Genomic DNA, 27,333 nt, shown 5'->3' with positions numbered 1-27,333 from the left:
AGGATGTTGGGTTAGTACCTAAGAATCCATTATGTGATATTTGTGGAAAGGTAACAAATGTAACTGTCAGAGGAGCTAACATGGTCGTCTTCAGATGCAAAAAAGAAGGTAATGGTGGACACAACTTTAGTAAAAACGTTTTCGTTCTGTTTCATTTAGTTAAAGTTATGAGTTTCCCTGATTTTGGTTATGTTCATTTATTATTTGTTATCATTAAATTCACATTTTAATTTAAACATATTATGATTGTTATTACTTTTATATCGATTGATAGTCTATGATTCGATATGCGAATATTAGGTATCGATGATTATATTCTTCGATATAAAAAACCGGGTCTGCTTATTGGACCCTACCCCATATAGGTAGCCTATATGCTATTAAGTTATATAATTTTAATGTTTATAGAGAAAATTGCAGTGGCAACACAATGACATAACGATAATTAAATTGACTCTCGTGCAAATTAATATTTTTTTTCTTACATTTTTATGAAGTTAGTTGATGTATAACGGGTAGGGTACGATAAGCAGACCCGATTTTTAATATCGAAGAATATTATCATCGATACCTAATTCATATAAAATATCTGTAATCCTAAATAACAATTAGCCTATGTGTTTTAATTTAAAATATAAATATGTAGACATATAGCAAAACTCATAAATAATTAAGAAATTACATAAATAATAAATCAACCAAAACAAGAATGATCAAACAGAAAACTGTTTGTCATAATTATTGATTATACACATGTAATTATATATTATTACATGTATGTATATTAATTATTATTATTATTGTTATACATACACGTAGGCTAATTGTATTTATAATAATAATAAGATTACGTGTATTATTTGACAGTGTTTAGAGCTGTTGATTTAGATTAAATTAATTGTTTAAAGTAATCAATCAGTACAGATAGGTTGTATCGATGTTTACTATGATTATTTAATATCGTTTGCCATTTTGATATAGGCTATATCCGCTGCATAGAGATTAACAACAAAATTACAGATTTTAAACTAGAAACAAGGGGTAGGGTCCAATAAGCGGACCCGGTTTTTTTATATCGAAATTGGCAAACGATATTACTTAATCATAACCATCGATATAATCAATCGATACTGATGAATTATTTTTAACAACTTAAATAATCTATATGAACAGCTGTAAACACTTTCAAATAATACAATTAAGGTAATATTTTAAATTTCACGTAACATTGTGTATTAAAATGGCCGTCAATCTTAGGAAGCTTCACGAAATTGCTTTAAAAGACGATAAAATATGTTTTTTTATGGCTTCAGGATGTTGGGTTAGTACCTAAGAATCTATTATGTGATATTTGTGGAAAGGTAACAAATGTAACTGTCAGAGGAGCTAACATGGTCGTCTTCAGATGCAAAAAAAGAAGGTAATGGTGGACACAACTTTAGTAAAAACGTTTTCGTTCTGTTTCATTTAGTTAAAGTTATGAGTTTCCCTGATTTTGGTTATGTTCATTTATTATTTGTTATCATTAAATTCACATTTTAATTTAAACATATGATTGTTATTACTTTTATATCGATTGATAGTCTATGATTCGATATGCGAATATTAGGTATCGATGATTATATTCTTCGATATAAAAAACCGGGTCCGCTTATTGGACCGTACCCGAAACAAGATAAAATTAAATTAAATACCTCTAAACATTAAAATAAACTCACAGGCTTTCAATTAAGGTATAATACATAGATTAAAAGTCATAAAGAAATACCAGTATGTACCATGACACTACCTTAGCTCTGCTATTTATTTTCTCATAAATAACTATTGCTTTCAATGTAGCTCTAGGTAACAATATTAGAGTTGTATACCTTATCCCCTTAGTCCATAATATAGCATTGTATATAATATACATAAGATTATATATAATATAATCTTATATTATAAGATCAAAAACTGAAGAGTAATCAAAATCTACAAAAACTGAAGAGTAAACAGCTGAACCGGGCCTTATTTTAGTGATTTACTAGAGCAATGAGGTTTGAAACCTTTGTATTATAGATGGAAAGCCTTCCAGAAGTTACACAGCATTCCTTACCATCAATTGTAGTTTGGATTCCAGGTAAACACTAACCATAGAAAGCAATAATGCTGAACTTATGATGGACACACAAATGTAAAACTTATAATCTGTCTTCCCTCTTCATACCAGAACTAATGGCGAGTCACCAAGTGTAAACTAAAACAATGGACGCCTTCTATCTAACATTCCCTAAAGTAAAGCTAATGAAAAATTGCACTTTAAATTAATGAGTAATATAAAATAATCTTACTTGTGTCTTGAAGTCCACGAGGACTTACAACGAAACCATCAACAACTACGCAAAAATTAACTTCCAATGTTCGGCACAGCCAAAACTTCCACCGGTGAACAAACGAAGCAACATAAGCTATTTACGGAAAGACGCATGAATGAAGTGGTGGTGGGGTGGAGATGGAGGATGTGCCATTGCACAAATACAACCGGAAATGGGGTTCACAAAACCCAAAGTAAAACTCAAACACGTTTAAATTAAAAGCTGCTAAATTCGGTTTACTTCATATGTCATTAGTAACAGACATATGAAGATACTAAAAATTAACTTCTGTTAAAAAAATTTAATTTTTCAAATATACAGCCCTTTATAGTAATAATAATACAACCATTTTATTGATTAATAAAATATTAAGTTATGTGTAATTATTAATACAGTGTTATGACATTTTAATGAAAGGTCTTTTATAGTAGAACACAATGCCGCAAACCGTACCTGAAATATATGTACTGAAATAACATTGATACAACACATTACAGTAAGGACTTTAATATACTCAGATTATCTAATAAAATTGTCAATCAAATCGGTACTAATAATGCAAAACGTCATTCGTTCAACCATTCACACACATCTGCTTTTCGCGGAACTGAGCGGTCCAAGTCCGCTTTAAGTTTGGACAAATTACTTACAAAATGCAAGCAACAGTTTCAATATTATTTGATTTTTTAGGGCCCTCGTCTACGTTTATCATCCTATTATTATCAAAATTATGGAATTATGATTTCTCAGATGGTTTCATTCACAGGGGGGATTGTGCCTTACTGGACGACAACACTGTGAGGAAGAGGAATAACATACGTAATTTTAAGAAATGCAGTAGTTTTACTATTATTTATACAGAAACATGATTAAAATAGACAAATAATATACCTTTGGGGATAGATATCTTACTTATGTACAACTCTCTCCAAACACTCAGATAGAGCTGGGACGTATTGGCGGGTCTGAAATCAACTGCACTGTTTAATTTATTTGTGAATTAAATTCATTGTTAGGCTAAAATATAATTAAACTAACTAAGTTTGTCGTCTCTTTTAATTTTCAGTGTTTATATTAGCATATTACATTTTGTTTAGTTCTATTAGACTTGTTTGCACTCTTTGTATGTTAATTTTAATACTTCAATAAATACTTGCACTATCTACTAGTGCAGTATTTAGACTATCCACACTGATGTAAAGTTGACCACACATATTCTTTATCGTAGTATATCAGTTTAGATGATTTTTGTATTGAGCAAAAGCAAGCAATGAACATAATTGCTTTATCTGTATAGAAACAATTAAGAGTTTAAAATTCTTAGTTCTGAAATACTTATTAATAACCAATTTACACTAAATGGCGTTATTACGAATATAAGCTGCAGGCAGTGAACAGTAAATTAGTAGTATGTAGTGTCCAAAAGAAAATACAACTATAAAGGTACAGAAATATAATTTAATTACCTTACTGGGTTATTTGTCGGTCGCAAACAGTACTTTTTCAAGTTATCAGTTACACCCATCAATAATGTACCGTATAATAGCTCTATTGTACATCGATGGTTACATCCAATGCGTTTGTGTCTTCAGCCACTTGTTTCTCTCTCTGGTAATCTCTCCAACTCAAGTTCCAACCTTATTAAAAAGTTATACACTTTAACAATTCAAATTACGTAGTATGCTGAAGCAGACAATGGCTAGTTGCAGACGAATTTAATTTATACATATGTATATGACTCATATATATGTTTATTGGCTGAGCTTTAGAGAAACCTATTACTTGTGGGCCTGAAAAATATCATTTCTGTCTGTCTGTCTATATGTAAAAATGAAATGAAAACATGCCTTTATTAAAGTGGCATTATGTGTATGTTTGTCCGCACTATATCTCGAAAATGAACTGACCTATAGATTTGAAATTTTTGCATGAAGCTTCACTTATACACCAAGAACACTGATGATTTTACTCCATGGGATTTTACTGAGTGTTAGCGAATATTTTTACATTGGTCTTATGGCAACCATGATAGAATTGAGAAAATAGGCGAATAAATATATTTGTAAACAAACTGTGCACAATCACATGAGATTTTAACAGTAAGACTTTTATTCATACAGTAAAAACACATAATGGACTGAAGTCGTAGGCGTATCTAGGATTACCTAATGGGGGAGGGGGAGGTTACCACTTCACATTTTCCGTACCTCCCAGTCAAGCCGAGGTAACCCCACCATCATCACCTGGAATATGTTTAGTGCACAAAATGGCTATATCTTAAGAACTAAAAGACACATCCATCGAAACCGTCGGAGATCTCTCTCTCCGGCAGCACGGCTTTCGAAAGCGACACTCAACTCTGAACGCCATTACAGAGGTGGTCAGTGCCATCCAGCAAGCCGAAACAGCTTGTCACCGGGCTCGGCCGATAGTGCTGTTGGTCACCCTTGACGTAAAGAACGCGTTTAACTCTGCTCAGTGGGAGGACATGCTAGAAGCGTTGCAGCTGGACTTCAGCGTGCCCGACTATCTCCTGGTCGTTGTGCAGGACTACCTGAAGAACCGTCGGCTGTTGTATGAAACCAAAGACGAAAGAAAAACGAAATAGGTCACGGCCGGTGCGGCTCAAGGGTCTATTCTCGGCCCAGACCTATGGAATATAACATTCGATGGTTTGCTTCGCCTCGAGATGCCCCATGACGTCTTCCTCGTGGGTTATTCCGATGACGTAGCTGCAGTCATCACGGCGAGGACTCCGGACTTGGCCCAGTTACGCCTTAATCAGGTAATGATTCGGGTCAATGCCAGCTGGCGGTCGCCAAGACCGAGATCGTTATGCTCACTCGACGGAGAATCCACACTCTGATCTCTATGAATGTGGGGGGTGTAGAGGTTCGGACAAGGACTGCGGCAGGCTGATGGCTAACGTAAACTCAACCCTTCTGTATGGCGCAGAGGTTTGGGCGGGTGTCATGAGGATAAGGCGATACAGTCAAAGGCTGTTATCGGTACAGAGAAGAGCAGCACTTAGGGTCGCCTGGGCCTACCGCACCGTTTACAGTTCGGCCCGTGGCTGGGGTGATTCCTATTGATCTGCTGGCCATTGAGAGACAGACCGTCTTTCGGGAGGCTGCCGAGCGGGGTAGACAAGATGCCTTGGCTGCTGCCAGGGTGGAGACTCTGCAGGTTTGGCAGCGGAGGTGGACGGAAGGATCGGACGGTCACTGGACCTTCCATCTCATTCGAGATCTTCAACCCTGGATAGATCGTGGTCACGGGGAGATAGATTTCTACCTGTGTCAGTTCCTGACGGGGCACAGTTACTTTAGGAAGTACCTTTACAGGATGGGAAAAGTCAGGTCGCCTCGGTGTGCTTACTGCCCGGAGGAAGATGATGATGTTCATCACACCTCCTTCGCTTGCGGGCGCTTCACCGAGGCCAGGCGAACGCTCGCCACCACAGTTGGCGATGTTTCGGCAGACACCATTGTGGAGCTGATGCTGCAGAGTGAGGACGCATGGAATGCAGTGTACATGCGATCCTTCAACACAAGCGTGAAGACGGATGCCTGGCTGAGCTCTAGATTCCGAAAAAAGTAGTTTTTGTCCTAGATGGGACATAAGACACACGGACCAGGCTGTGATATCATCTGAAAGGGTTCCGGCCTGGGTCCTCCGTGGCCCGTAGAGGGTTTAGTGGGTAGTCCGCAAGGGAGTCCCACACTCCGTGTGCAAATGCATTCCCCCTAAGAAAAAAAATCTTTTACCTAGAATTTATACGATCTAGTTTGCGCTTAGATACTTATCTTTAACAATAGATTACATATATTTTAGTTGAAAATATAGGCTTGTATTTTGATCACTCTAATAATATATATTTTACATTTAAATGTTTTTTATATTAAACCATTGCCATCCCTGACAAATAAAAAAAAAAAAAAAAAAAAAAAATGGGACGTAAATTGACATGTATATTTATAGAGGATATATTTACTGTGTGTACAGATACACAGATTTTGAGTCATGTAATTAGTTATTGTTTGTTTTTTTACCGTGACTGAGCGGTTGACGTCCACTACATGCATTGCACATAGACACAACAGATGCTCGGCGATGATCAAATATAAACCTACAATATATGAACTTTAGGTTAAATATTATTTACAAAGCACGATATTTCGTCACATTAGTTATTTTGTAATTTTGGGTTTTCATACATAAAGTGGGACAGAAAACACGTTAAAGCGATCGGTGAATAACTATCTTGATAATGAACGAACGTACACGAATATAAATCAACGAAAAATAAATCTATTTTGTTTTTTGGAGATTTTAATCTCATTATGACACAAACTCTATTGCCTTATTATACATTTCTTTTGGTTACAGTTTTAGACAAACTACTACAGGCATCAACCTGAGATATGACAGAGGAAACACGGTATAGGCAACATTTTTGTTAATCTTTCACATAACAAAATATCCTTTTATTCAACGGTTTCTTGGAAGCAGGTACGTTGAACCTGAAAACAATAGAACTGACAATTTTAAGTATGAAAAGTATCGAAAAGACTGTAAACATGATAATTGGAATAAAGTATTCAATGAAAGAGATGTTGAAAGTAAAATCAATAACTTTTAATAACCAAAGTTGTTCAATCAAAAAGTTAGAAATTAACAGACGAGAACTTTGAGATACTTATATTGTGCATATGAATTGCCCACCAGAATTAATAGTTATTATAAATTAAAGAAGCTTGAACATAAAACTTATTGCTAGAGTAAACTTTGACCATGCTAGGGGCTAGATTGTTGTTGTTGGCAACCCATTGAGGGCAACATAGAAAATATTATTCTTACCAATTCTATTTTGTTATTATTATTTATTTATATTTTATTCCTGAAATTTATGTAAGTAAAACATGTTGTAGTTGTTTAAAATAAAACATTAAAAATTACAACTTGATCACTATATTTCTTTACTTTGATTAAAATATAAAATGAATTAAATGAGTTTTTCCATAACTCAGATATATCAGAAATTCACCATCAAGGTAGAAAGTTCATTATTTTATTTTCATAGGGAGGTCAACTATAAAATACGGTTATTACGCATCTAATTTTGTACAAGTATTACACAATAATACTGGTGAAGTGTAATAGTAACAGCTAGTAAAATGTAAACACTTTTAAGAATTATACTATATTTATAAATGGTAAAATATTGCAATCTACAGGTTTTGTACTTTTATTTTATTTTTGTTAGTATTACCACTATCGATATTCATTAATAACACGTCACTAATAAAGTACTACTAGCGCCAACAACGAAAGCGATGACAACTACTCTCGTTGTCTCTCTCGCCTAAAATGCGGGAAGTGAGGTCTGTCTGTACTATTTTTTTCCTAATTTGTCAACCCCCACGGGTCATAGACGAGCTCGAATGTTCTTAGATGGTTGCACTCATCTCTCCCAACAGTTACGAAGCATGAGTCTTGTGTTTTACTATATTAAGTCAGCTGTTATAGTTAAAATATCAAAACAAACTAAAACAAAACTGAAATATAATACATTGTTCACTAGTATATTTTCAGTTTAATGTCAGTTAAAATATTCCTTAAATATTTGTAATAAGGGGGAGAGGTTACAACCCCCAACTCCTCCTTGGATACGCCTATAACTGGAGTCAATGTTTAAAAGTCAAAGTTAAAAGTGACAATATTTGACTTCAGCGCTATTACGCTGTAGTACCCTCGTTAGCTTACAGTAATTTTTATTGGAACATCGCTATATAACCTAACTTACTGAACAAAATTGTGAATGTATCGTCATGTGGCAAGATATCTCGAGAAATATTTTATTTGTACAATTTGAATTTTCTATAAAACTTGATTTCTACATAGACAAGAATGAGTTCTATGATGGTGGATGTCCAACCATGAAATTTGCCGAGCTTCATTGACTCCTATCACTTAGTCAGTAGGCTAACACAATTTCTTTTTTGTCTGCCAGAGGTAGATGTTAACATTTTTTTCTGTTTGATTGTATGTATATCTGTCTATATATCGGCAAGACAACCAGAGATGAAATGAACTGTATAGATTTGAAATCTTCCATGCAACCTTAGTGAAACCTTATGTGACATGATTGTGTTATGGCATAATTTTACCTCCTCATATAAAGAAAGGTGGTTGCAACAAAATTAAGAAATGTACTATTATGGTCAGTATTATGACTACCCTGATTCCAAGTTCATCTCACCACAGCTCTGATTTGGGGTACAACCCAATTTTATGGTTGGGTTAGGTTAACTAAGTATAAACTTATAATTCTTAAGTCTATATTTATTTATTTCAGATCTTAAAAGTAAACATTACAAAAGTAAAAAAAAGAAGAATAAGTACACTTGTTAGAGGATTTTATTTTGTTTCTTAGATGGATTGGAGGGGGCGACCCCCTTTGAATACGCCACTGACACTGTGCTTCCTACTTCAATATGATATTTTATTGAAGAGGATCAGTGAAGGCCTACAACAGGTAATGGCAACTATCAGATAAGACAAGGTGAACAGCTTTGTTACTTGAACTGCTAGCAAATTACTGCATTGGAACTATTTGATTGAAGGTTTACAAGGTCACAGAAAATGGTAAGTGATATATTCTTGTGCAACTGTTTTCACTTAAGAATACTTTCTCTATCCCATAAAACAAATAAATTCAAATAGGTTTTAAGCATAATATGCATTATTATGTATATGTAAAAAACAATTCCAATAAACAGTACAGGTGGTTTTAGGTGAAACACTACTACATTTTCAATATGCACTAACTCCATTTTCAATTTATAATTAAGCGATATTTAGAAGAATACTGCACTAAAATAATATTATTTAACAGAAACTTATGTGTAACTGAATATATTACAAAGTGATGAATAAATTTGATTCCTTGGTAAAAATACAACAACTACATTAACATTTTTTTTTAATTAAATAGAACAACTTCGTTCAATCTATAGCTTTTGTTAGTAAACTTTGCTCAGATTTCAGAAACAGTACACATTAGTACATTTTAATACTATACATATTTAGTACAAACTTAAATACCCAGATGCAATTGGTCAAGGACATAGCCAGCAAAGTGATCCAAGGGTTCCGGACCCCCCAAATTTTCAATTGTTTCAAATACTTTTTTTAGTAAACAGTTATTATTATTTAAATAATTCACTATTACTGACATGTACTGCTGAAAGCTTGTTCTCAACAAAGATACGGGTTAAGAACTTTTTAAGGAACAAAATGGGGCCTTAATTTTTTCCATTTTGGAAAACTATCAGTTGTCTTGAGCCCCCCACAAAATTGTTTCTTTGCTACATTATTGTACAAATGGTTATGAATGTATTATTTTAGAAATTCCTAGACTCCCATGTGTTTAAAGGTTCGATATAATGCCTTTGATCCACTTATAATGGAATAGGGAATGGTATCATATCTGTGTGTGCTGATATTGCTCTATTATGCAATTTGCTCTTATACCATTCAACCTCAGGAAGAAATTGTTTTTAGAAGAAGAACATAAGGAACAAACTTGGGAAAAGATACTTAAGGAAACAGTAATAATGCATTTACACTACACTATGCATTTTTGTATTAATTTGTAGAACTTAGAAAACTTTGTTAACCATTTATGCACAACCTACATAAAATAACTTTTATTTTGAATGTTTTAATAAATAATGAAATATTTTGGAATAAAACTGGTTGACCATTTAAGTAGAAATTATTCAACAATTTTTAATAGACGAGGTAGGTAGGTATGTGCGTTCTAGATTAACTAATATTTATAATTTAATCAAATTCTTTGAGAGCTCCACTTATTAAATTTTTGTGTTTTGGTTTGTTTCAGAGTGTTAAAAAAGGGTGAGTAATGAGGTAAAATTAATTAATTATTATTTAAAATACACTGAAAAACTTTTAAGGAAGAGTGTTTTAATAAAAGAGAAAAAATAAGATGTTATTTAAGACTATAATACTGTTATGCTATTTATGTGTTATCTCGACTTAATAATTAATTTTAATGATATTTTCATTGTTTTTGGGTACTGTGTAGTATTATAAATTAAATTAAGTCTTATATTTACTCCTAAATGAACTGAGCACAAGACATCCTCATCAGACATACTCATTGAGATTATCTCCATTCTTCAGGACATTACAATTTGCTACAAACTCAAAGTTCACCACCAAAGTTCTTCATCATTCTCAGACATCCATTCCTCCTTCTCCCTCAAGGGCTACAAAATTAATTCCTTATGTCGAATCTACGATGTTCTGCATTTCCCAGTTGGCCATACCAATTTACATTTTTCCTCAATGTCACTACGTCCTTACTTTCTTCTTTCTTGATTTACATAATTTTGTAGGCTATAGTTTAAATGTTGAGGTTTTATTCACAAGTATTTTCTCTCTAGGTCTTCTTTGACATCTCACATTCTAGTAGATCACACTTGTTATCACAACAAACTATTGAGTACTTCATGTTTATTTGAAATATTTTCATTCCGAAATGAAATGAAATGAAAAATGACTTTATTAGAGGCGAAGTTAGGACTATAAAGTCCTCTCTACCACTAAGACCATTGTTACCATGTTACCAATGGTTGTTGTGTTGTTACCATTGTTTATTCCGAACAATGGGCAAATCCAAAAATCATCTCAGTTTGATTTTTTACTTTCATTTTAACACCGTGATTATGTTTTTGTTTTAGTTCACAATACTGACCAGATATTCAGAAACAAACTGGGCGTGCTCTATGATATATAATAATAAACATTCTCTTTTAATATTTTTTTACATATGTGTGTGTGTGTGTGTATCTGCAACTATGAAACGAATAATTAATGGGAGATTCATAATTTGGAATAAGTAATTAAAAATGTTCAAACTTGACAAAATGTATAATAGTTCAAATATTCAACAAATAAATACATTTGTAAACAGTAAAGACAAAAATGAATGTTTATTTCATGTTGTTGTGTACAAACAAAATGTGATAGAGGTTATTAGCCTCAATCTATTTCTACGACCATTGGTGACAAAACCTGCAGTAGGAAAGAATCTTTCAGATGGGACTGAAGTAGCCAGTAAACAAATATATTTTTTATAAAGTTCATAAATGATGGGTATTACGTGTTTATAAGAGGCACAAAACGACAAACGACTTTCCCACCTTTTTGACAGGCAATCCCAAATAACCAAGAAACAATGGATTATGGAAAGGAAGTAATACAAGTCTAGACTTGTCTGTTAGAAATACTCAATGTAGATAAAGTATTTGACTACAAGGGTGCTTTTGAATACACCGTATTCGATTCTCCCATCACTAATTTTAACCCATAATCAATAAAATAGTTCCATAACTATAATGATCTCTAAAAAAAATAATAATATGACTCCAGGGCAGTGTCTAGCAATTTTCCTCAAATATAGTGAATAAATAACAAAGTAAAATTGAGTCATACTCAAAAACTAGTTGATAAATTTTTTAATCTATACTTTTACAAATACATGATTGTTTGAGATTTTAAATCCAGTCATAATGGAAGTTTAAACTATTCACCTGCTTCTGGTTTGCAAAAACCATTGGTGTGTCCTGTAAATCTTGGCATTTTTCTTCTCAGTCTTGCCAACAGCTCAACAATCGCTAAGTAAATTAAACTGAGTTACCAAGATATATGCCTGAAAACATGGCACTTATTAAGTTAATTTCGTGAATGGGTATTTTTGTCATTATTACAAGTTATCCGTGATTGTTATTGCCAATCTTGTCGCCGCTCCACTATGTTTTTACCCATAGCCATAAGGCTTAGCCATTATTCTGATCTCCATCCTACCAACATATTGTTCTATTGAACTGAAAATCTGAAAAGATTGAGTTCTCATACGTTACTCCTCATAACACCTCAATAAACACTATGACTAATAATAATATTGTACATTGAACTCTTTCCCTTTCAGAGTTTGAACAATTTTGCTCTAGGTACTGGTTGAACGTTTTTATTATTTGTTTATGAATTACCTCATGAAAATTGCATGTTACAGGTTCAAGATTCTTATTGCTCATAATGAGATTCCTAAAAGTGGGCTTGATGTTTTTGCAGAGAAGTTGGAAAGGTAAAATTGGAATGCTATAATTCATTGAAGTTTTTTGAAATAGATATTTGATAATTGAAGTCATTGGGTAAACAATATATTCAACAATTTTTTTATGTTTTACTGGAATTCATTAAATAACAATAACAAAAAATATTTTATTGATATAATATCAAAACTAAGTTGGGTTGTAAATGATATTGACTACAACAATTATTTTACTAAATGTGTTTTCTACTAATATCTTACCATTAGAAAATAAATAAAATACTAGTATAACCTTGAAGACATCCAAATATTGCAAAATAGAAAATGTTTTAAAACTAATAAAATGTTAGTCTTAAAATTTGAATTAGTTATTTATAAAATATTATGTTCCATAAATTTATCCACTGTGTAAAATGCCCTGACCAAAAATAATTTTCAGGTTTCTGTTGAATGATTTGTCATTGGTTTTTAATTTAATATATTCTGGGACTTTGTTATAAAATCTGAGACAGAAGGTTTCAAAATAAATTTAGTCTATGTCGCTGAGGTCTGGGGATTTTATTATACAGTTTCTTGTGATTTTGGTAATCCCTTCCTCAAATAATATACATCTAAATTTTGAACGCAGTATTATTTCTAAACCAATAACTATCAATTCTCATTGTTACAATTTAGTATTCAGCTGCAATTCAATCACCTATCTGGAAAGTATCAGTAGTTAGATATCAGGTCATTGACCTACAGGAAAAACATCAATAGTTAATTGTGAGGCCATTATCCTACAGGGAAAACATTAGCTATCTTTAATGATCGAAGCAAGAGGTAATATTGTCGATGATGTATTGTTGTGAATTACTTACAACTAAATACATATCTATAGGTAATGCACATAAGTTTTAATATATACAAACTCAGAAGTTTTTAAATACCTATTTTAAGAAAAATTAAATTACTCAAGCGTAGTTAATATTAAAAAAAATGTGTTACATTATATTGTGTTTAAAATATTTACTTGGTTTAAGTATATTAATTAATCAGGACAAATTCAGTTATAGTTTGATGGTTTTATTTTGTTTTAGAGACAAAACGAGGAATAGTAGTAATATAATTTTCTCATGTTTGATTTAGATGTGAACTGGTTATCAGTGAATCAAGAGGATCTCCTTTTCCATCTAGAGAAACTTTACTGAATGATATCAAAGGAGTAGATGCTGTTATGTGGTTTGGACACATGCACGTCGACAGAGAAATGATCGATGCTGCTGGTGAGTTATGATATTTAAGTTTTACATTGTTGTACTAAACTCAAATGATTCCATGGACCTAAGCCATTCACGAAGTACAGAAACAGTTAATATATAGATAGGGTACATTGAAAAATAAAATAAAAGAACTCATTTTAGGTAAATTTAACAAAAAAATACTTGTTACTTGAATTTTAAGTAAATAATATTTACTTCAAAGTGAGAAAAGAAAATTACCCTTTTTTACCTGAAGGAAAAAGACAAATTGTGTCTGCACTTAGTCCTAAAAGGACCTTTGCGCCTCCCTTACTTATATTTGTGTCCTCAGAATCTGAGACTTTTACAGGAGCTGATCAGATTTGAGGGCTCCTGTTCTCTGACGTCCTTGGGGCTGAGGAGATATGCCCCTAGGAATATTCTGTACTCTGCTGATTCTTCTGCTTCTCTGCAGAGTACATTCATCAGTCTGACTAAGACCCACCTTCATTAGATAGTTTCTAAGGGGGCCATGTCCTGTCAACTTCCTTCCCTAATATCATTCTTATATCCTCCTTACTTTGATCTAGGAGAGATGCTCACCTTTTAGTATAAGGAGAGATAAACATTTTAGATTGTCTTAATTAAAAATAATTGTCTTAATTTAGTCCCTACTCCAATTAAAGTTTCTTATCCCCTTTTCCCAATCTTATACAAGAGCTTTACTGTTGGAGAAATCTATCCCGCAACCTGGCTCTGACCCCACCATTATGGACTTTGCTCCCTTTTTGGCGAGGATGTCTGCTTTTTCATTTCCATGAATGCCCTCATGGCCTGGCACCCAACCGAGTTTTACTCTGTTATTCTTAGCCAGCTCAACTAGAGCATTCTTGCATTCCCAGACTGATTTCGAATCAAGCGAACAGGTATCAAGTGCTTTTAGTGCAGCCTTGCTATCAGAAAGTATCAAGTATTTTGCTCCTTTTGTCCTTATTTGTGCGAATCTTCTGGTGCAAGACTCTTTTATATGAATAAATAGTGGTATTGTGCACAATGTCAAAAATATAGATTATATACTGTTTATGAAGTCAAATTTAATATAACCATAACACATTGAAACTACCCATAACTAAAAAAAAAGTAATTCTCTGTAATGTATAACAGTAAATTTATGAATAAAAATATTCAAGAGGTAGATAATGCTATTGATTGATTGATAATGGAAAAAGATCACATATGCTGATTGAGCATAACTGAGTTTAACACCGATTCACAAGGTCTATCTGCATATTCTCTCTAATCATATATGGCATCTGAAGGAAACTCTGAACAGAGTATGAATAATGAGAGTTGCAGGAAGTCAGCTGAGAGTGATTGGCATCGGTGATATGACCAAATCGATGTGAAGCTATTGAGAGAACGTAACAGATATGAATAATGAGAGTTGCAGGAAGTCAGCTGAGAGTGGTTGGCAGCATGGGAGCAGGTTATGACCACATCGATGTGAAACTGCTGAGGGAACGTAACATCGCAGTCAGCAATACTCCCAGCATTCTCAGCTCTGCAGTGGCTGACATGGCAGTGGGCCTGGCACTGGCTGTCTCACGTAACATCGTGCAAGGCTACAACAGCATTCTACAGTAAGCATATTTCCTGCTCATTATATTACTTATTTAGTGTTAACTTTGTACAATTTCGTAATGACTAAGGTGATATATTGACATGATGAACAAAGCAATAACTTCTTCTGCCATATTATTTCTTACTTCTTCAGTATATTTGGGCTGAATTGGTTTCTTAATCTTTTCACTGCCTGAATCCATTTTCCAGAATTAAAAATTTGTACAACCTCCCGCAGTTCCACATCGTCATCAAAGCGCTGTGTTACAAGCCAGGTCTTCATTGCTGGAAACAGGTGGTAGTTGAAGGTCAAGTAGCTGGATTCAAGGTCCAGACTGTAAGGTGGATGTGGAAACAACTACCACTTCTATAACAAAGCATCCAGGACTTCTCAAGCCCGATTTGCCATGTGTGGTTGGGCGTTGTCATACCTACCTTGCACAAAATTTATGGTAATCTAACTTCTGCGTAACAAACTCCTTGAAATTTGAGGAAAACTTAAGTGAGAGTTCTGTTATTTTAAATCAGTGGTCTTCTTTAATCTTCTCATCGACTTTAGAGAAAATTTCATCTGTCACAATGCTTGGCCATCCACTTTGTTCATCATCATCATGCACATTAGTTCAGCCATTTTAAAACCTAATGCACCACTGGCACACTTCACCTTCAGTAATCACATAGTTTCCATAAACTTCATAGAGTTGGTGATAAATCTCAATTGGTTAACTGTGATTAGCCAATAAAAAACGTAGGCCTATTACTGAACGCACATTCCCAACTCGTGGGATTTTCAATTGTATCACAAAAGTTAACCTGTTATTGTAGAACAAAAAGGAGTGGTAGTAACCTCTCACTAGCCAGGCTGGATAGCCACTGAACGGAGAAATGCCCAGACATCAAAATGGCCACGATAGTCCTGCCCCTAGCGGCTACTGACCGAAACGTAATCTAATTTCTGGATAGCTCTCATTTAACCAAAGTTACACTCTATACTAATCTTTATATAAACATATTCAGCAATCTGTCTTTAAAGATGCCATTCCTTTATACGCCCTTTAAATAACGCCATGGCCCTAAAATATTCCAATCAAATTTTAGTGGGAAATCACCAGCTTTACAAATTTTTGGAATTAAACAAATAGACAAATAGACAAATTCTTTATTTACAAATTCTTTGATAATTGTAACTCGTCAAAATTTGTTACAGATCATATAAATACAATTGCGTAGTTTACAAACAATGAATTTACAGGTAAATGTCCAGTTTGGTTGTTAGTTTTGCTCTCTGTTCAGGTATTCTTCTAACGAGTAGAATGGATTTTGCAGCAGCCACAGCTTCACCTCCTTCTTGAATTTTGCCGCACCATGTCCCTTCAGGTCTTCTGGCAGGTGGTTCCACAGTTTTAAACCCATGTAAGAGGGCTTCTCCTCAAATAGAGAAAGTCGATGCCCAGGAAGATGAAAATCTGTCACTTGTCTTGTGTTGTAATGATGTGTGTTACATCCTCTGGGAAAACCTCTCTCGTGCACACAGGTTACTGCCTCCAGCACGTACAAGTATACAACCGTCAGAATTGAGAGGTTGATAAAAGCTGGTCGACAACTCTCTCTTGGCTGTAAGTCAGCAAGTGTTCTCACTGCTTTTTTCTGTGTTACCAGCACACGTTGGAGATTTCCTGCAGATAAATTACCCCAGACCAGGAGACCATAGCGAAGGTTCGATTCAAATAAAGCAAAGTAGGCTGTTTTTGCAGAGGGTACATCACTTATTGATTTTATTCTTTTAACAACATACAGTCCAGTACCTAATTTCCTGCACAGGTTGTCAATGTGCGTTGTCCATTTGAGATCTTCATCTATTGTCACTCCCAAGTACTTTGCCTCTGATGCTGCTTGGACGTTAGGCAGGTGCACAGTTTGTTCCTTTTTTGGGCCCAATATGAGTTGCTGGGTTTTAGCTTCATTAACTACCAGGTTATTAATATGGCAGTACTGTACCGCCATGTTCATTGCAGTGAATGACTCTATCTCCAGGTTTTCTGGGGTTCTATCGGCTAAAAGTAGAACAGTATCAGAGTTTGTAGCAAATTCATCTAAGTACTTAGGTAAATCGTTCGTAAATAGAGTAAAGAGTACAGGACCCAGAACTGATCCTTGGGGGACGCCCCTTAGAACTGGAAGTGGACTGGATCTGATGTGTGCAATTTTATTGTTTTGAGTATGCCGGATTTCAACTACCTGTTCTCTATTGGTTAGGTAACTCCTGAACCACTCAGCTTCAGTGCCCCGTACTCCCATGGTATTTAGTTTGGTCAGCAGTTGTTCATGGTCAAGGGTGTCAAAGGCTTTGCTTAAATCTAAGAATATTGCTGTTGTTGTATTTTTAGCTTCTATTTGATCTATTACGTATTCAATAAAACTAATTTAAAGCTGTCGATGTAGATTTATTTTTGGTGAAACCGTGCTGTTGATCAGTAAGCAGATTATTGTATGTCATCAGGGCCGCATTTACAAATTCGGCGCCCCTAGGCCTACAGACCAAAGAGCGCCCCCCCCCCCAGAGGACTCTGATTACACTGACGTAGAAATCCAGTAAATTTCTTAATTACGTAATTTTGATGAAAGATAATTACAATAGTTTATAATATATATATATATATATATATATATATATATATAATAGTATATATACATATATAGGAGTGTTTTGAATAAATAAAAGCAATGAACCAATGAATGAGTCAACGTCGCACCCGGACCTAGTTGACCTTGGCCACCCGCCCCGCCGAGCGCCAACACCACCCGCCGCCGCAACTTTTTTCTTTTGTGTAAAAATTTATGCGCCCCCTAAAATTTTGCGCCCTAGGCCTGGGCCTAGTGGGCCTATAGGGAAATGCGGCACTGTATGTCATGTAGTTTAGGAGACGATTAAGCACAATCTTTTCAATAACTTTAGAGAATGTTGAAATTTGCGAGATTGGGCGATAGTTTGATGCTTCAGACTGATCACCTTGTTTAAAAATGGGTATTACTTTAGATAGTTTTAGTTGATGTGGAAAATCTACCAGATTGGAAGGACATGTTTATTAGAGTGGTTAAAGGGTAAGCTATTTCATGTTTACAAGCCTTCAACAACTTTGGTGAGATTTCGTCAATTCCTGCAGAGACTTTAGCTGGCAGTGAGTTGATCGTTTTGATGACTTCTTCAATTGTTGTGTCATAGAGATAAAAAGAGCGAGTGTCAAGCTGCTGAATAGGACTAGGAGTTCTGCTCTTTAGAGGGTTGTTGTTTAAAATAGCAGAGTCAGCCATGGTCGTAAAAACAGTGTTGAAATGTTCCACAATTTGCTGAGGATCGTTGATAGTTTTATTGTCAATTTTAAGTTCTTTCAGTCCTACAGACGATTTCTTGGTTCTTCTTTCATTATTTATAATATTCCAAAGGGCTTTAGTTTTATTTTCTGAACGTGCTATTCGGTCGACCGTTGACTGACGTCTGAGTTCTTTTATCTTCAAGTCATAATTCTTTTTCTTAGTAGCAACTTCCTGCTTGTGTTCTAATGAGCCCATAAGAAGATAACGCTCATTGGCACCTAAGAATTCTTGCCTCAAAGTGTGCAGTTCAGGGTCCCATAGTTTTTCTTTGCCTTTGCATTGCTTATATTTTTTTATAAGGACATGTTTGGTTCAGTGCTGATGTAACGATGTTAGAGAAATTTTTATAAAGCGATTTCAGTGTCATTACAGTTGATGACTCTTTCCCAGGTTTCATTAGACAATGCCAGTTTTAAATTGTGGATATTGTCATCATTAAAATTTCTCTTTTTGTCCTTTAACATTACCAGTATCTTCTGTAAAAACATTGAGCGTGCAAATTTGGGCTGTGTGGTCAGAAATCCCAGAATTTAAGATCTTAATTGACACGTCATCCCCTTTTTGATTAGTACATACACAGTCAATTGATGTTTGTGACTGTGGTGTTATTCTAGTTGAAGGAAGAGGGATTCTTGTCATGTTGTAGCTAAAAAGTGTCTCATCAAATAGCACTTGGTCATGTTCGAGTTTAAGGCAGTCAATGTTAATATCACCTATTAAAACAATTGGGCTCTTCCAGGTTGGCACCGTGTCTAACACTGAAGCAATCACACCCATGCTCTCAGTTAGTGAGCTCTGAGGAGGACGGTAGATGCCCATTATATAGACATATTGGTTTAAAGTTTTCACTCGCACCATGGCTATCTCGCACACAAGTTCAATACTGAAATTCTGCACTTGTACCATTTCCACCTGATCGCTTAGAGATGCTTTACAATAAATTGCAACACCTCCCTTCAAGTGATTTTGTCGACTATATTCTGCTATCAAACAGAAATCTTCAAGTCGAGTGTTACTGATGTGATAAGTCATAAGTCATAAGTTCTTTATTGTCATTAAACATTACAAAAATGTGATAGACATAGTCAATTTGTAACAATAAGTTAGGCTATTACAATAATTTAAATGTATGAAACATAAGTAGCCTAAAATTAATAGTCTATATAAACAAGTAGGCCCTAGTTAAATTATAATATTATCAAACTTTAAAAAAATCTTTTAAGTCATTAAAAAGGGTTAGCAATTAACCATTTGTGAAATCTGACCTTAAATAGACTAAGAGGTAAGGACTTGGATGCAATATGTAGTTTATTGTACAACTTGAGGCCAACAACATTGTAACTATTTGTACTCTTACTTAATCTGCAAAGTGGGATTACTGCCTTAGACTGATTGCGAGTGTCATGATTGTGAACAATCACTATGTACGGAAACTAAATTTGAGTTATTTTTCAACATTTACCACACAGACAAAAATATACAGGTTTATCACAGTTAAAATTCTACTATCTACAAAAAAGGGGTTTGCAATGAGCTTTGACTAGAGATTTGGTAACAATCCTAATGGCCTTCTTTTGAAGCAATAAAATATTATTTACATGACTGCTGTTTCCCCACAGGAGAACACCATAACATATCACAGAATGAAAAAAGGCAAAATAAACTATACGTAAATATTGTAATGGTAACATGGAAGAAAGACTCTTGAGCAAGTAAATTACTTTGGCTAACTTTGTGCACATTGATTCTATTTGGGGAGTCCAAGTTAACTTATTATCTACTATTATTCCTAATATTTTAATTTCTGTGATGGATTCAATATGGCCTAGGCTTACACTATTTTTTAAGCTACATAAAAGATTTTGGGTTTTGCCCTGATTCAGTGTTAAACTGTTTGCTGCAAACCAATCTACTGCTTGCTTCATGGTGTTTTCTACTACTAATGAAAGACTATTTACATCACTGTCAACACTTAAAAAAGTAGTGTCGTCCGCAAACATAGCGGTAAAGGATCGACTAATATTATTTGGCAGATCATTCATAATCAAAAGAAACAATGTTGGGCCTAATATAGATCCCTGAGGCACACCTTCATTTACCTCAACTTTTTTAGATTGATCCTTACCATTATCTACATATTGCGACCTTCCAAGTAAGTACGATTTAAAGAAATCTAATTGGTGACCACAAACACCATAATAATTAAGTTTCTCCAAAAGAATCTGGTGGTCAATACAGTCAAACGCCTTACTCAGATCACAAGCTGTGATCTGAGCAAGGCGTCTGTCTTCGAAAGCCTGTAACATTTTTGAAATTAAGGACTCAAGGGCATCAACTGTCGATCTATTTTTACGGAAACCAAATTGTGAGTTTGAAAAAATATCATTCTCACTTAAAAAGGTACACAATTGCCTATGTACAACATGTTCTATGATTTTACCAATACAAGGCACAAGAGATACAGGACGGTAGTTACAGACCTGGTTTCTGTCATTCTTCTTGAACACCGGCACAACTCTGGACACTTTCTGTGAAGTAGGAAACACACCCTCTTTAAGGCAAGCGTTTATGCACAGCATAAGAGGCAGCATTATTTCACTAATCACCATTTTCAAAATATAACTAGGACAGGCCATATACATCTTTGCTTTTGGTGCACTTCATTTTATTCACTGTACACAACAAGTTTTTTTCAGATACAGTTTCCCAATGAAGTTGCTGCTGAGGTTGCACGATGTTCCGCAGAAAGTGGCTTGAAGTCGCAACAGGTTGTGACTCCGCAGCCTTGATAGCGTGTACTGACTCGATGAAGAAGTTGTTGAACTCATCAGCGGAAATGTTTGTTGTCTCGTTTACGGCTGGGGATGTCTTCTTTTTTATAAGAGACCAGGCTGCCTGACAAGGGTTGCTCGCAGACTCAATAAAGTTGACATTGGCTACTAGTTTGGCTTGATTTACTGATTTCCTGTACCGACATCTGATCTCCTTATAGGCCCTAAGAGCCTGTTCGCTCCCAGTAGTTTTGGAAAACTGTTCGGTAAACCCATCACCCTCTTCCTTAAAATTTCCAGCTCCGGAGTATACCACGCAAGATGTGATTTAATAGGACCGTTTCTTCACGGTATGAGCTTTAGCTTTTACACACTTCAAAGGGCAACAATCATTGAATATTTCTAAAAACTTGTTGAAGAACTGGTCAAACATGGTTTCTGCTGTCATTGTTTTGCACTTGAGAAGTTGCTAGCCAGTTCATTTCACTTAAGCAAAATTTAAAATACAAAATGCTATTTACAGAAATGTTTCTAACCATTTTTACTGCAGGAGTTTCTTTGGGCGCAACTTCCAGCAAACAATTACATTTTATTTCCATCTCGACACCCTCATGATCTGCTATGTCAGGGCATACAACTTTGTACTCATAAGCAGATGTCTCAATATCTGTGAAAATATTATCCAGACAGTTGTTATTCCTTGTGGGTTGATTGTTTGACGTAGTGACAGTTAAACTGAGCAAGAACAATTTTCAACTTCTTAACTGTAGGCGAGTTTATAGTGACGTCAAATTTAGCATTAACATCCCCACCTATAACTATGTAAGCCTTGAAGCGACCCAAATAAATTAAAAGCTGCTCCAGTTTTTCTAAAAATATATTTGCATCACCAGCTGGAGAGTGATAAAGAGTTATTGTGAGTAGGTTGAGGTAAGAAAGCAAAACTGCTGTACATTCAAAATGGAGCTCTTCACAGAATTGATCCACCGCTATACGCTATACCTTAAGTTACTAGTAGCTGAAATGAAATAATATGCCTGTTCCACCTCTAATGTGATTACTTCTGCAGAATAAAGATGCTCGCACATAGCCCTCCACATCCACACAATCCTGTTCCTGATCACTGAGCCAATGTTCACAAAAACACAGCAGGTCATAATGATTTTTCATCACCCAGGACACTTAAAATATTTTCTTTTTCTTGCAAACCTTGTACATTTAAGAACAGTAAACTTTAGGTTAGGCTTTGAGGTAGGCCTATATATGACGTCTTGTGTCGGCGACCCTGGGTAGGCACCGTCGCACCTAATCGTAGTAGTGTCACTAACCTCAACATTAGTTCCATCCTCAATAGAGGGTACAAGCTTAGATCCACAAAAACTAGGCCTAAGTATTTTGCAGATTCGCCTGTACATTTTCCAAAAAAAGAAGCCTCATGGGCTTCTTTCTCCACGGGGACTTTGGCGTTTAAACACAAAACCGACTTACATAAGAACCTTCAGGCCAGAATTCTTCATCATATACTGTGGTCCACAGCGACAAAGGGACACCTATTTTAAATGAACTGTATCCTGGAAACTTATTTTTTAACTTTGTCACTTCAAAATTATTTTTACCTTTGGCTCGAGCATTAACATATTGCTTAAATATTGTCACTTTCAACACCTTTCGGCAAACCTAGAAGAAACAAATATATACTTATGTTTTTCCACAATCTTCAGTCTATCGTCATTAACCGAAGCGCGGCCCGTTAAGAACTGATTATCTTTTGGGGTTATTTTTAACCTTTCCCGTTTGTTTACGCTTTCTGTATTTCACTTCAATAAATCCGTTATTGGAGTACTCACGTTCCTCTTCCAAAACCACTTGTTCCACATTGGGACGATGGGACAGACGGAACATCTGTTGTTTTTGCAGACCTGGGACGTGATGTGGGACGGTAAATGCCTGGTTCTCATGTAGCCTGGCTGACCTCACCTTGTCGTTTTTTTCCATTTCAGACAGGTTTCTTTTCACGTTAGCAAAAGTTTTAGGTGGTAGCACTGAAAATTTCTTTGCTCTTACAGGAAAAAGGTGAATTAACTGGCTGGCGTCAAAATAAGTTTGTCATTTACGCTTCTAACTGACTTCATACAGTTATTTGTAAAATTCAAATCTTTGGTTTCCAAAGAAGAGTCAATTTTCGGCAAAGCAGATTTTATGGCACCAGCATAAGAAAACACTGCTATTTCCAATATAAAATGTCACCAATAGCCTCTGTGTGATTATTCACGATTGAGGTTAGTTTGGCATTTTCATTTTGCATAATATTTAATTGAGTTCTGAGTTCTAGCTGATTTTGTGTTAGATCAGAAATTTGATCGGTCAAAATTTTAATAAAAATCAAAACATTTACACATACTGTCCTCAATTCCTTTGCTCTCAACAGCACTAGCAACTTCAGGTGATGTACTCCACAGCAACTCTAGAATGATGTATTCAAGTCGTCTAGCAGACCGGTTTGCCCCAGACAGCCATCACACTTAAAATCCGATTTTTCCCCTTTTGAATATGAATATTCCACTTTTAGATTTTCCTGCACAATGAAAGTGGAACCAGCTCTTGCAAAATTCCCTCGCACATAATGCCACCGCTGCTATTAGTGACCCTTTTAGAACAAACACCACACAAACGAATTTTTGTTTCTAGGCGCCATCTTGTATCTCTGATCTTGAGTCAGTCCATGTTCTGTTAGTACAATTAAGTGTGGCTTCACTATTTGGGAAAGAAAATGGTTTAAACGGTCAATTTTATTACTAATTCTAATCTACATTTGATGAAGGACTGTTAAATGATGTATACGGTCTTTTTGAGAAGGGATTTCAATTAAAGGATGGTTATGATTTTAATTTGCTGTTTGTCATGTTGCTGTGGCATAAAAAATTGTGTGGTGGTGGACTTCAGCCTGCACAGGAGATCGAGGATGAAAGATAGGCAGTGAGTTATTTTTCTCTGTCAAGCAGTTGTAATGCTTGATCATGTGGTCCTTGAAAAACACAATGTTTTTGGCAAAAAAAACTCCTCACATGTCTCATCCTTGGCTCATGGCTTTGAGTTAAGAGGCGGGCTTTTAGTCAGTTTGAAGGACAGTATCCGAGCAAACCACTGACGTATTTTCTATTTGCTCTGTTAGCTTGGAGTTAGATATCTGTGTTGCAGGAGCTACAACTTGATTTTGATTACTTGACCTATTTTTAGCCATTTGTAGGGATACACTAAAATGGGTCTTTGTTTTTTCTTTTATTTCTGTGTATGCGTGCCTGTGGCCAGTCTTGAATTTTGTTGGCATAACTCTGAAACTGGTTCTGTAGTGCTTTCACTGAGTTTTCCGTTTGCTCTTGGCGGCTTTTCAGGCTTATCATATCTTGAATAAGAGTAAGGTTGTTTGATTTTCCAGAATTTTGTACCAGTAACTGTGATTGTATGTTTTCTGTTTGAGTTTCCGAGGTTTTATAAATTTTGATTTCCTTATCTGAGTCAGGATTCTCTTGATGAGACCGTTTTTAAGATTTTTTTAAGGTTGTATGTAATTGTTTTATTTCTTTCTCATAGTTTAAAATTGCCAATTCTCTTTCCCTATCCTGTTCTTCGAAAGCTTGTATAAGATTGGTGTGTGATTCTTTTTCTCTACAAAATTGAAGTTCAGCTTCCTGTAAAGATTCAGCTAACCTGAAATTTCTGTTTTCTAGGGTTTGAATCTGACTTTTAAGTTCTTCAATGTTGGCCTCATATTTTATTTTCTCAAGCTCAAAAGTGACCCTATGTGCTGAGTTAGTTGAGAATTCTTCTGTGTCATATCATACAATTCTCTTTTAAGATTTCTATTTTCAGCTAACAAAGCATTTCCAGCTTCAGCAGCTAGTGTGAGGGATGTTTCCAAGTCGTCAGGATCTTGAAGATTTTAATCTTATCATGAACTTCCTCTATCTCATTATGAAGTTCATTTGACTAGTCTAATGGCAGAGATTCGACTTTGGAGGGTTTGTTGAAGAGTCTTTTTTACAGGTGACGCATTTCCAGTGATTTATTTCAGTACAAGTTATTTTTTTCAGAGCTTTTTCGCTGGTACTTTGGCAGCCAGCATGGTACCATAGCTGACAAGGACCATTGCATTTTAACCCAGAGTATCTCACACCAACTGAACATGTGCCACAGGGATATTTTGTGGGCATTCTGAAATGTCAAAAAGAAAAATGAAAAGGTTAAGGTGTCAAACTAAATCAATTCTTTAAAACTACTAATGGATCAAATCCCAAAACATACAAAAGTTCCTTTTATAAAGCTAACACGCATGGTATAATAAACTATATTAAATTCCATAAACATATTTTTACGGAAGGATGAAGAATATTTTACACTTGTAACTCCATATGACGATTGAGTGTATATATAACAGGCACATTTGCCATTGTTACATGTAACAAAAAAACTTTGTTCTTTTTTGTAACATATAACAATAGCAAGAAGCTGAACTCCTGTTATCTTTTCAAATTATCCATAGTCAATAACAAATTATAACAACCTGTACTATATGGTATATAAATGGATGTATGCAAACAATACAAAATTTTTTAAATATGGTTTTGTTCGTGCCTCAGAAACAACTGGGTTGTGAACCATCCCACATGGATGTGTGGTCCTGCGCTGGATGGTTCCACAGTTGGGATTGTCGGCTTGGGAGCAATTGGCTCTAAGATAGCACGGAGAATCAAAACTTTCGACATTGCCCAGTTTGTTGTACACCAACCGCCGTGAACGCCCAGAAGGTAAACCTGTATACACTTCTAAGAGAGGATAAAAAATTACTGTATAGTGGGAATAAGCTTGCAATTAATTAATGTTGAAGTGGAAATAAGCAATTAAATACCGAGAAGTGGCCCAGTAAAAATTTATTTACACAACAGAATCACAAACGGAAATAAGCTGGAAATTGGATAGTAATAGAAAGTTAAGAAATAGTTACAAGACATGCTGTGGTACCTCAAATTATTCTAAGGTCATCTGAGGGATGGAAATAAAAAAAAAATGATTTACAAGGAAGTCTTGGCTATTGTAAGTTTATTCTATACTGAGTAATTCTATTATAGATATCAATTTAATGTTCTAACATAATTGTTTGTGGTCATCACCTGGAATTTTATAAAAAGAAAACTTCATACATGTGGAAAAAGTTTATAAATCATTTACCAATTGAATTGAATTGAAAACTCATTACAACACTAATAACTTCAAAACTAAACTTAAAGAGCATCTACTAAATAAAGCTCCTATGTTCATTCCAAGAATTTTTTGAGAGGGATAATTGATTGGTTTAGCTCAATATGTGTATATTTATGTATGTGTTTGTGTATATGTATATGACAACTATTTATTTCCATAATATAGAATATTTATAAGTTGATATTAGATAATTTTTGATTAACTATAGTGTTCTTCATGTGACTATTCATTGTACCTTCTGTGCATTTGTTTGTGAATAAAGAATTTCTGAATCTGAACAGTTCACCACTTTTAAAAACATTCTGAACTCTTTACTACTTTGAGCTTCATGTTGCAGGAGTGGAGGTAGGAGCAAAAGTACGTTTCTCTGGACCAGCTGCTTTGCAGAGAGTGACTTTGTGTTCCTGACTGTTCCGTTGACACCGGAGACAAAACATCTCCTTAGCTTAGAACAGTTCAGGAAGATGAAAGACCACCAGCATCCTCATCAATGTTGCCAGAGAGGTTGTAGACTTTGATAATCAGTCGTGCCTGCATCAGCATTTATTAACGAACCAATGCTCAAATTGTCTTTGCACTATCAAACTAACTTT

At 35.0% G+C, this 27,333-nt stretch overlaps 2 protein-coding genes across 3 annotated transcripts in view; one reads left to right on the top strand and one right to left on the bottom strand.

Moving 5' to 3' along the window:
- Positions 1 to 2,485, bottom strand: part of LOC124372108 (serine/arginine-rich splicing factor 7-like) — a 28,991-nt gene extending 26,506 nt beyond the window's left edge. For both annotated transcript variants that reach the window (XR_006923310.1, XM_046830477.1), the window contains exon 1: positions 2,331 to 2,485. The gene's annotated coding sequence lies outside the window, so the exon portion shown is untranslated. The remainder of the gene's footprint in view (positions 1 to 2,330) is intronic.
- A 6,325-nt stretch (positions 2,486 to 8,810) lies between these two features.
- LOC124372107 (glyoxylate reductase/hydroxypyruvate reductase-like) lies at positions 8,811 to 27,244 on the top strand (the record flags this gene model as incomplete). The annotated part of the gene is made up of 7 exons (XM_046830475.1): positions 8,811 to 9,002; positions 10,261 to 10,274; positions 12,457 to 12,528; positions 13,624 to 13,760; positions 15,166 to 15,355; positions 26,119 to 26,250; positions 27,078 to 27,244. Coding segments are annotated over exons 1-7 (715 nt in total), but the record flags the coding sequence as incomplete, so codon positions are not given.
- Between the last annotated feature and the right edge of the window lie 89 nt (positions 27,245 to 27,333).

The sequence above is a fragment of the Homalodisca vitripennis genome, unplaced genomic scaffold (assembly GCF_021130785.1).
Source record: "Homalodisca vitripennis isolate AUS2020 unplaced genomic scaffold, UT_GWSS_2.1 ScUCBcl_2537;HRSCAF=7413, whole genome shotgun sequence".
Lineage (NCBI taxonomy): Eukaryota > Metazoa > Arthropoda > Insecta > Hemiptera > Cicadellidae > Homalodisca > Homalodisca vitripennis.
The sequence above is the reverse complement of the archived record's forward strand: the minus strand, read 5'-3'. Positions and strand labels throughout refer to the sequence as shown.